The sequence below is a fragment of the Physeter macrocephalus genome, chromosome 4 (assembly GCF_002837175.3).
Source record: "Physeter macrocephalus isolate SW-GA chromosome 4, ASM283717v5, whole genome shotgun sequence".
Classification (NCBI taxonomy): domain Eukaryota; kingdom Metazoa; phylum Chordata; class Mammalia; order Artiodactyla; family Physeteridae; genus Physeter; species Physeter macrocephalus.
Window position 1 is genome coordinate 138,997,935 of NC_041217.1, and position 11,432 is coordinate 139,009,366.

General features: G+C 40.9%; 1 protein-coding gene across 13 annotated transcripts in view; it reads left to right on the forward strand.

Moving 5' to 3' along the window:
* IFT25 (intraflagellar transport 25) overlaps nt 1–11,432 on the forward strand; it is a 37,692-nt gene that overhangs the window by 21,502 nt on the left and 4,758 nt on the right. For all 13 annotated transcript variants that reach the window (XM_028489370.2, XM_028489378.2, XM_028489375.1 and 10 more), the window contains 2 exons: nt 8,742–8,848; nt 10,542–10,610. In XM_028489370.2, the coding sequence (XP_028345171.2) occupies nt 8,742–8,848; nt 10,542–10,610 (176 nt within the window). The remainder of the gene's footprint in view (nt 1–8,741; nt 8,849–10,541; nt 10,611–11,432) is intronic.

Consider the following 11,432-nt stretch of genomic DNA (forward strand, 5'->3'; position numbering starts at 1 on the left):
TGTGGGATCCTCCCAGACCGGGGCGCGAACCCGGTTCCCCTGCATCGGCAGGCGGACGCGCAACCACTGCGCCACCAGGGACTAAAAAAAACTTTTTTTGATTCACTCAAAAGTAGATAGGAAAGGAGGGAATTCCTTGGTGGTCCAGTGGGTAAGACCCCATGCTCCCAATGCAGGGGGCCTGGGTTTGATCCCTGGTTGGGGAACTAGATCCTGCATGTGTGCTGCAACTAAGAGTTCACATGCCGCAACAAAGAATTCTGCATGCCGCACCTAAGATGTCTGCATGCTGCAACTATAAGCCCGCCTGCTGCAACTAAGAGCCGGTGCAGCCAAAATAAATAAATATTTTTTAAAGTAGGTAGGAAAGGAGAAATGGTACAAGAAAAAATAGATGGGAGGGACAAATAAAAAATGAATAGCAAGACTTAAACCCAACCATATCAATAATTATATTAAATGCCAGTATTCTTAACACTTCAATTAAATGGCAGAGAGGGTTATACTGGGTAAAAATGAAAGATCCAAGTATATTGTGTCTGCAAGAGATGTACTTTAAATATAAAGTCATGAATAGGTTGAAAATAAAAGGATGAAAAAGATGCACCCTATCAATAGTAAGCATGAGAAAGTGGCTATGGCTATAGTCATATCAGACAAAGTAAAATATAAGATAAGGAGTATTTCCAGATATAAAGGGGACATTTTATAATGTTAAAATATCAATTCATCAAGAAGAAATAACAATCTAAATGTACGTTGACCTCATAATCGTTGTTAAAAATACATAAAGCAAAAACTGACAGATGGGAACTTCCCTGGTGGTCCAGTGGCTAAGACTCCACACTCCCAGTGCAGGGGGCCCGGGTTCAATCCCTCGTTAGGGAACTAGATCCCACGTGCTGCAACTAAGTGTTCACATGCCACAACTAAAGATCCCGCATGCCGCAACTAAGATCCCTCATGCTGCAACTAAAGATCCCGCATGCCACAATTAAAGATCCCGCATGCCACAACTAAAGATAGATCCTGCATGCCACAGCTAAAGATTCTGCATGCCACAACTAAAAGATCCTGCATGCCACAACTAAGGATCCTGCATGCCGCAAGAAAGACCTGGCACAGCCAAATAAATAATTAAATAAATAAATATTCTGACTTCCCTGGTGGCTCAGTGGTTAAGAATCCACCTGCCAACGCAGGGGACATGGGTTCGATCCCTGGTCCAGGAGGATCCCACATGCTGCAGAGCTACTGAGCCCACGTGCCACCACTACTGAGCCCATGCACCACAACTACTGAAACCTGCATGCCCTAGAGACAGTGCACCACAACTACTGAGCCCATGTGCTGCAACTACTGAAGCCCATGTGCCTAGAGCCCATGCAGTGCAACAAGAGAAGCCACTGCAATGAGAAGCCCACGCACCACAATGAGGAGTAGACCCTGCTCGCTGCAACTAGAGAAAGCCCACACGCAGCAACGAAGACACAACACAGCCAAAAAAAAAAAAAAGAATGTTTTAAAACCAATAATTAAATTTCTCCCTTAGGAAGCTAGATAACAAAAAACAAATTTTACCAAAAGAAAGTAGAGGACAATAAATAACAAAGGTAGGAGCAGAAATCAATGAAATAGAAAATAGAAAAATTATCAAAGCCAAAAGTTGACTATGTGAAAAGGTTTATAAAAGTTATAAACCTCTAGCAAGACTGACTAAAATTAAAAGAGAAAAATGCAAGTTACTGTTACCAGAATTGAAAGAAGCAATATCACTACAGATTCTAAAACAATAGTAAGTCAATATCAAGAACAGATTTAGGCTAATCAATTTGACAACTTAGATGAAATGGACAGATTCCTTGAAAAACTCAACCTATAAAAATGACAAGATGAAATTTAATAATTTGACAAATTATTAAATTATTAATAATTTAATAATTATTAATAATTTAATAATAATAATTAAAAGATAGTACCAATCTTCAGAAACCCCTTCAAAAATAGAGGAGAGGGCTTCTCTGGTAGTGCAGTGGTTGAGAGTCTGCCTGCCGATGCAGGGGACACGGGTTTGTGCCCCGGTCCGGGAAGATCCCACATGCCGCAGAGCGGCAACGGGAGAGGCCACAACAGTGAGAGGCCCGTGTACCACAAAAAAAGAAAAAAAAAGAGGAGAAACATTTCCCAGATTGTTTTATGAGAACGGCATAACCCTGATACCAAAACCTGACAAAGACATTACAAGAAAGGAAACAGTATCCTTTGTAAATATAGACCCCAAAAACCTTATAAATTGAATTCAGCTAATGGAGTTTATCATAAGAATGCAAGATTGGGGCTTCCCTGGTGGTGCAGTGGTTGAGAGTCTGCCTGCTGATGCAGGGGACACGGGTTCGTGCCCCAGTCCGGGAAGATCCCACATGCCGCGGAGCGGCTGGGCCCGTGAGCCATGGCCGCTGAGCCTGCGCTTCCGGAGCCTGTGCTCCGCAACGGGAGAGGCAACAACAGTGAGAGGCCCGTGTACCACCAAAAAAAAAATAATAATAATAATGCAAGATTGGCATATTCACCACATTATCACAGGGATACAGATTGAGTGTAATTTACCATATTGCCAGAACAAGGGAGAAAAAAAATCATATGATCATTCCAAAAAACATTTGACAAAGTTCAGCATCCATTCATGATAACAACTCTCAAAAAATTAAAAAGAGAAGGGAATTTTCTCAGTTTGATAAGGCATCTACTAAAAATTTTCAGCTTAATGGTGAAATAATAAATGCTTTCCCAATAGAGCAAATGAGTATATATAACAACAGAAACAGACTCACAGATATAGGTAGCAAACTAGTGGATATCAGTGGGGAGGGGCAAGATAGGGGTATGAGATTAAGAGATACAAACTACTACATACAAAATAGATAAGCAACAAAGATATATTGTACAGCAGCGGTCCCCAGCCTTTTTGACACCAGGGACCAGTTTTGTGGAAGACAATTTTTCCACGGACCAGGGGGTGGGGGGCGGTGGTTCAGGCAGTAACACAAGCGATGGGGAGTGGCAGATGAAGCTCCACTCACTTGACCACCGCTCACCTCCTGCTGGGCAGCCTGGTTCCTAAAAGGCTGCAGACCAGTAGTGGTCCGTGGTCCAGGGGTTGGGGACTCCTGTTGTACAACAGAGGGAAATATAACCATTATTTTGTAATAACCTTAAATGGAGTATAATCTATAAAAATAGTGAATCACTGTGCTGTACACCTGAAACTAATATAATATTGTAAACCAACTATGTTCGGTTAAAAAAATATGCTTCCCCCCAGTATTGGAAACAAATCAAGGATGTTTGTTCTCACCATTTCTATTCAGTATTGTCCTGGAGGTCTTAAACAATGCAACAAGGCAAGAAAAGATATAGAAGTCATAAAGATTGGAAAGAGAGCAAAATTATCTTTGTTCAGTATAGTATGATATCACTTATATGTGGAATCTAAAAGACACAACAAACTAATGAATATAACAAAAAATGAAGCAGACTCACAGATCTAGGGAACAAACTAGTGTTTACCAGTGGGGAGAGGAGAGGGGGAAACTATTGGGTGTAAGATAGGCTCAAGGATGTATTGTACAACATGGGAAGTATAGCCAATATTTTGTAATAACTGTAAATGCAAAGTAACCTTTAAAATTGTATAAAATTTTAAAAAAATTTTTAAAGAAAATTAGTAGACATATTATAATGAGGATAATGATCAAAATGCACCCTTGTGGTATTTCCCCAAAGAGCCTTCCTCTTCCAGATGGCAACAAGGAAAAATAAGCTTTGGAATGAGTCCTCTTTACATATCTTGTAACCAAGTAGCCTTTTGAACTATTCATAATACTTATTTGAGTTTCAGTTTCTCCAAGGGTGTATGTGTGTGTGTTTGTGTGTGTATAAAGCAAGAGCTATTGGCCACTAAAAAAAAATTGCCTTTGTTCACAGATTATGTGAATCTACATAACCCTGAGGAATCTGCAAAAAACTGCTAGAGCTAATAAGTAAATTTAGCGAGGTCAATACACAAAAATCAATTGTATTACTATCTACTAGTAGGAAACATTTAGAAAATGAAATTTTTAAAAATTCCAATTACACTAGCATTTAAGACATGAAATAGTTTAAAATAAATTTAATAAGACATGCAAGACCTTTACACTCAAAACTATAAAATGTTGCTGAGAGAAATTAAAGAACTAAGTAAATGAAAAGATATACTACATTCATGATTGGAAAACTCAATATTGTTACAGTGGCAGTTTCTTCCTTAAATGACCTATAGATTCAATAAATCTCAATAGACTTTTACATAGAAATTAACAAGTTGATTCTGAAATGTGTATGGAAATGCAAACTAATCTTGTCAAACATTTTGAAAGAAGAAATCTTAAATTATCTGATTTCAAGATTTAAAATAAGTACACAGTAATCAAAACAGCATGGCAGGGCTTCCCTGGTGGCGCAGTGGTTGAGAGTCTGCCTGCTGATGCAGGGGATGCAGGTTCGTGCCCCGGTCCGGGAGGATCCCACATGCCGCGGAGCGGTTGGGCCCGTGAGCCATGGCTGCTGATCCTGCGCATCCGGAGCCTGTGCTCCGCAACGGAAGAGGCCACAGCAGTGAGAGGCCCGCATACCGCAAAAAAAAAACAAACAAAAAAACAGCATGGCATTTTTGTAAAGATAGATCTATATAGATCAGTGGAACAGACTAGAGAGCCCAGAAATAGACCCACACATATAAAGTCAATTACTTTTTGACAAAAGGCTAAGGATATAGAAACAGATCAATGGAATAAAATGGAGGGGCAGAAGTACATACACTCATAAACAGTCCATTAATTTTAGGAAAAGACACTAAGGTGATTCAATAGGAAAAGGAAAGTTTTTTTTGGGGGGGCTGCATTGGGTCTCCATTGCTGTGCGCAGGCTTTCTCTAGCTGTGGTGACCAGGGGCTACTATTCATTGTGGTGCACTGTCTTTGCATTGTGGTGGCTTCTCTTGTGGCGGAGCACAGACTTTAGGTGCACGGTCTTCAGTAGTTGCAGCACACAGGTTCAGTAGTTGTGGCATGTGGGCTCTAGGGCACACGGGCTTTAATAGTTGTGGTGCGCAGGCTCAATAGTTGTGGTGCATGGGCTTAGTTGTTCCGTGGCATGTGGGATCTTCCTGGACCAGGGATCAAACCCGTGTCCCCTGCATTGACAGGCAGATTCTTAAACACTGCGCCACCAGGGAAGTCCAAGGAAAGTCTTTTTAACGTGGTACTGGAACGACTGAATAAACATGTGGTTAAAAAAAACCCTCAACCCCTGCCTCATACTAAACACAAAAATTAATTCAATATGGATAATAGAACTCAATTCAAAGCTAAAATAATTAAGTTTCTAAAAGAAAATATAAGAAAGTACTTTTGTGACAATGAAGTAGGCAAAGATTTCTTAATAAAGACACAGGGCTTCCCTGATGGTACAGTGGTTAAGAATCCTCCTGCCAGTGCAGGGGACATGGGTTTGAGCCCTGGTCCGGGAAGATCCCACATGCCGTGGAGCAACTAAGCCCGTGCGCCACAACTGCTGAGCCTGCCCTCTAGAGCCTGCGAGCCACAACTACTGAAGCCCGCACACCTAGAGCCCATGCTCGGCAACAAGGGAAGCCACCGCAGTAAGAAGCCCACTCACTGCAACAAAGAGTAGCCCCCACTCGCCGCATCTAGAGGAAGACCATGCGCAGCAACGAAGACCCAACGCAGCCAAAAATAAAGAGAGGGAGGGAGGGAGGAAGGAAGGAAAGCAGGCAGGCACAAAAATTACTAAGCATAAAAGAAAAGTAATAAAACCGAACTTCACCAAAAATAAAACTAATACTCATTGAAAGACACAATTAAGGGCTTCCCTGGTGGTGTAGTAGTTGAGAATCTGCCTGCCAATGCAGGGGACACGGGTTCAAGCCCTGGTCCAGGAAGATCCCACATGCCACAGAGCAGCTAAGCCTGTGCGCCACAACTGCTGAGCCTGTGCTCTAGAGCCCATGAGCCACAACTACTGAGCCCGCGAGCCACAGCTACTGAAGCCCACACACCTAGAGCCCATGCTCCGCAACAAGAGAAGCCACTGCATTGAGAAGCCCGTGCACCACAATGAAGAGTAGCCCCTGCTCGCTACAACTAGAGAAAAACCTGTGCGCAGCAACAAAGACCCAATGCAGGCAAAAATAAATAAATTTATTTTTTTAAAAAAAGACACAATTAAGAAAATGAAAAGGCAAACTGCAGACTGGGAGAAAATATTCACAATACATATATCTGACAAAGGACTCCTACAAATATATAGTAAAAATGGAAAGAGCTTTTTTATTTATTTTTATTTTTTAAATAAATTTATTTATTATTTATTTTTGGCTGCGTTGCATCTCATTGCTGTGCGGGCTTTCTCTAGTTATGGTGAGCGGGGGTTACTCTTTGATGCAGTGCGCAGGCTTCTCAATGCGGTGGCTTCTCTTGTTGCAGAGCATGGGCTCTAGGTGCACGGGCTTCAGTAGTTGTGGCGCAAGGGCTCAGTAATTGTGGTTCGCGGGCTCTAGAGCACAGGCTCAGCAGTTGTGGCACACAGGCTTAGTTGCTCTGTCGCATGTGGGATCTTTCTGGACAAGGGCTTGAACCCATGTCCCCTGCATTGGCAGGCAGATTCTTAACCACTGCACCACCAGGGAAGTCCAAAAGAGCTTTTCTGAAAATGAGAAAATACTTAACAGACACTTCACAAAAGAAAATATATGAATGGCCAAAAAACACATGAAAAGGGCTTAGAATAATTTGTCATCAGGGAAATGCAAATTAATAACGTCAGATATCATTTCACATCCACTAGAATGGCTAAAAAGCCTGACAACAACAAATGTTGTCAAGGATTTGGAACAACTAGAACTCCATCACATTTCTGTTAGGAATGGAAAATGGCACAACCACTTTGGAAGTCTGACATCATCTTATAAAATTAAACATACCTCTACCTTATGACTCAGCAATTCCACTCCTAGTAATTATCCAAGAGAAATGAAAACATATCCACAAAAACACCTGTACAAGAATGTTTATAGAAGTTTTACTCATAATAGTAAAAAATTGGAAGCAATTCAAATATTCAACAAAAATATCAAAAAATGAATAAACAAACTATAGCGTAGTCTATGGTGATAGGAATCAGAGCAGTGGTTGCATAAGGGAGGTTGTTTGGAGGGAAGAGGTGGGAAGTTTCTAGAGTGATGGAAATGTTCTTTATCTTGATTAGGGTATTGGTTACCTTGTGATATTGGTTACATAAGCATATACATTTATCAAAACTTTGAATTGCACACTTAAGAGAAATTCCACTGTAGGTAAATTTTGCCTCCAAAAAAGAAAGAAAAACCTTATATGATTAAAATAGAAGTGATTATTCTGTAGTCAATACTATATATGTGTGTGTGTGTCTAGGTGTATATGTAATTTTACATAGTATATGACCAACATTGAATGCATGTTTTAATTTTTTTCAACAAACATCTGTTGTGTATCTGCTGTGGGTTAGCCGTTGTGATAGTTGCTGGGGATATAAAGGTGACTAAGAGAAAGTGGCTGGACTTAAAGAGGGTGTAGCTGGAGCAATAAAAACACAAGAGAAAAGTGCTAATGTAAAAATGGATGCTGTGTGTGAGGTGAGTGCAAAGGAGGGAGAAAGTTATTGTGACTTGTTGGGGTTGGAGAGATGTGACCAAAAAGTGAATAAACTTTTGCACGGGAGGAAGGGGTTTTTAGGTCAAGAGAACCTCATGAACTAAGGCACAGAGGCATGAGCCTACATGACGTGTTTGCAGAATTTTAATTGGTCCAACGTGACTACAGTAATGGGAGATGATATCACGATGGGGGACGATATACTTAATGATGGGACTAGATTGTACAGGGTTATAAAATGCCATACTAAGGAGTTTAGATTCATAGGCAGTAAGGGGTCACTGCTTTTAGACAAGAGTGACATCAATTCCATTTTAAAAAATATATATCTGGTAGTAGTAAAGAATTATTAAAGTTGGGGAGAGATTAGAGGCAGAATGAACAGTTAGAAAGGGGTTGTGGGACTTCCCTGGTGGTCCAGTGGTTAAGACTCTGTGCTCCCAACGCAGGAGGCCCAGGTTTGATCCCTAGTCAGGGAACTAGATCCCGCATGCCACAGGTAAAGATCCCATGTGCCACAACTAAGACCCGGTGCAGCCAAATAAATATTTTTATAAATATTTTTTTAAAAAAAGAAAGGGGTTGCAAGAATCCAGTGGTCGTTTTTTGTTTTTTTTTCGGTATGCGGGCCTCTCACTGTTGTGGCCTCTCCCGTTGCGGAGCACAGGCTCCAGGCGCACAGGCTCAGCGGCCATGGCTCACAGGCCCAGCCGCTCCGCGGCATGTGGGATCTTCCCAGACCGGGGCACGAACCCGTGTCCCCTGCATCGGCAGGCGGACTCTCAACCACTGCGCCTCCGCGGCATGTGGGACGTTCCCAGACCGGGGCACGAACCCGTGTCCCCTGCATCGGCAGGCGGACTCTCAACCACTGCGCCACCAGGGAAGCCCCGTTTATTTTTTAAAAATAGTTATTCACTAGAATTTTGTGATTAAACATTTCTAAACATTTGGCTATTCTTTTCTCTTTTTCTTTAAAATTAACAATAGAAATCCAGAAACATTTTGGACCACCACAGGAATGTTTCCCCAAGAGTTCATTATTTGTTTTCACAAACATGTAAGGATTGAAAGGCTTTTAATCCAGAGTTACTTTGGTAAGCATGATATTTTCATTTCACTTCATTTCATTAATTTTCATCATCTTTCAGTTTTTCCATAGGCAGAAGGCACATATGTAAACTTTTGGCAAAACACTAATTTTTTTTTTTACCGCATGGAATCCAGTTTTATTGCTGGGGTTGATGGGTGGGGAGTATGGGTTAACTGCCTTGAGCACAGTTAGCCTCTCTGAAACTGCAAATTTGAAACCCTTCCAAAGCACATAATAATTTCCATGCAATTTACTACGTGAAAGCCTTTGGCAAAAGACCGTGTTATGAATATAAGAAGCCAGCTTGCCAGAACACTAGGTTTCTTGACATCTTTATTCCAGATTCTTTTGGCTAGGGGTTCTCTGTCAAATTCTTTCTGAAAATCTGATAACCCTGATTATTTGCATTTGGTAATTTTGATTCTTTTATTAATAATAGCATTTTCTGAGGGATTTAGGAAGAATATCTCCCACTGGAACATCGTCCTAATCCTGTCTTATGTTTATTTAAGGATAAAGTATGTCATACAAAATCATGGCAGGAAACAGGATATATCCCAGATGACTCAAATGAAGAGACATTATTGATGGGACTACCTACAGAATTATGGCCTGGGTTAAGGGAACAAACTAGGGATGGTGAGACACCCAGAAAGTGGCTACAGCAGTAAGCCATTACCTCCCCTGGGCCAAGGGAAGGAAATAGTATTGCTGGAGCCCAGTGAGTGCTAGAGCCCATGCATAAGAGCCTGCCCAACAGGAGCTGTAACCATGAACGGACATAACAACTGTCAGACACGGCACTGAAATGGGAAGGGCGTGGAGAAAATACAACCTGATGTCACTTCCCCACTGCTCTTCAGTTTCCTTCCAGTGCCTCCAGTTGGCCAAATCCAACCAGTAGTCAGTGGGCAAGTGAGTCCAGGTGATGCAGTCCCCAGGGGTCCTCCCCACAGGGCACAGAACAGAGAAGGGGAAGAATGGATTTGGGGTGAAGGGAACTGATTTAGGGGTAAAGGAAAAAAACCAGTGCAGAAGGAAGATGACTGCATTTTCTCTTCTGTCATTAATTGTGAAGGCTCTGGAGTCAGACCTAAAGTCTGAATTCCAGTTCTAGCACTTACTAGCTCTATATCATTGAACATTTCACCTGACTTCTCTAAGTTGCCTGATTTCTTTAAGCCTGTTTCCTCATCAGTAAAGTTAAGTTAATAATACCTTTCTCCTAAGATTGAAGTCAAGAGTCAATGAATATGTCTGACTCATAGTAGTTTCTCCATAAAGTTTTATGATCAAGACCACTAATGGTATTATTTACCAGTGTACAAAAAAACAAAAACACAAACTAGATGATTCCAAATGCAGAAAGGCCCTACTAGCTTTGTGTTGTATGCTTGCAAACACTTGTAAGATTACAGTTACACAGTCTGCATTTTACCATAGGGACTTATGGAAAAACAGAGTGAGTGAGTGATTTTCAGAACACACAAACTAGGGACTTTTTTACCATTTTACCATAGGGACTTATGGAAAAACAGAGTGAGTGAGTGATTTTCAGAACATGTTCCTGATCCCAGTACTTTGTGCAGTCCCACCAATGCCTGACAGTCTCAGACAAAGGAAAAAAGGAATACAGGGACAGCAACATAGAATTAGGTAGATAATTAACACTTTATTCTGTTTATTTACAATGTCAGTGCGGACCTTGAGGATTGAAAAGAGCACTTCTGAAGAGCCAGATGATTTTGAGCAGTGGATTGAAAGAGGTATGTGCTGTTTCACCAACATTGTTCTGATCATGAGGAAGTAGAGAATTGTCCTTTACTCTGTATTTCCAACTGGGCTGCATTTTGGTGAAAAAAGATGACTTGAATGATTCTTGTGACATATTTAGAGCCTAGAAAACCCAGGTTTGAATGCAAAGATACTTCTTCACTTACTGGTTATGTAATTGTTAACATGTTACTTAATTTTTCTGAGTTTCAGTATCCTTATCTGAAAAATGGAGATGATACCTACTATTTAAAGTTTTTGAGAACACAGTGTCTGGCATATAGTAGACAAACAATAAATAATTAGTTTTTCATCTTTCCCTCCTTCCTGATTAATGGTACTATTTAAATATCATCAACAGAATTGGTAGCCTCTAGTTAAAAACAGCATATTGCCTTCATATGTCTATCTCCGTTCCTTCCCAAAATACCATGAAAATAATAATAAAGGAATAAAAAGAGGCATAAACCTACAAGGGCAAAAAATAAAAACAAACAAAAAGCCAGGAAACCAAAACAGATGGGAGAGATCAATATATATTATGGAAGAGAGGAAGCAGATGAAGGAGTAGTAACTTCTATAGCAGAATGGAGTAGAGTATAACCTAAGTACCTGCCGAGGAGAATATCAACTGAGAAGCAAACCAGTTTATCCACAGAATCCCAGAAAGGTCTAGAACTTGAAGGCAAAGGTACCATGGAAAGTGTGAGTGAGGCATGGGTCAGAAGACAAAGGTGATTAGTTGAACATATATATGTATGTATATATACACACACACACACACACACACACACACACACACACACACACACACA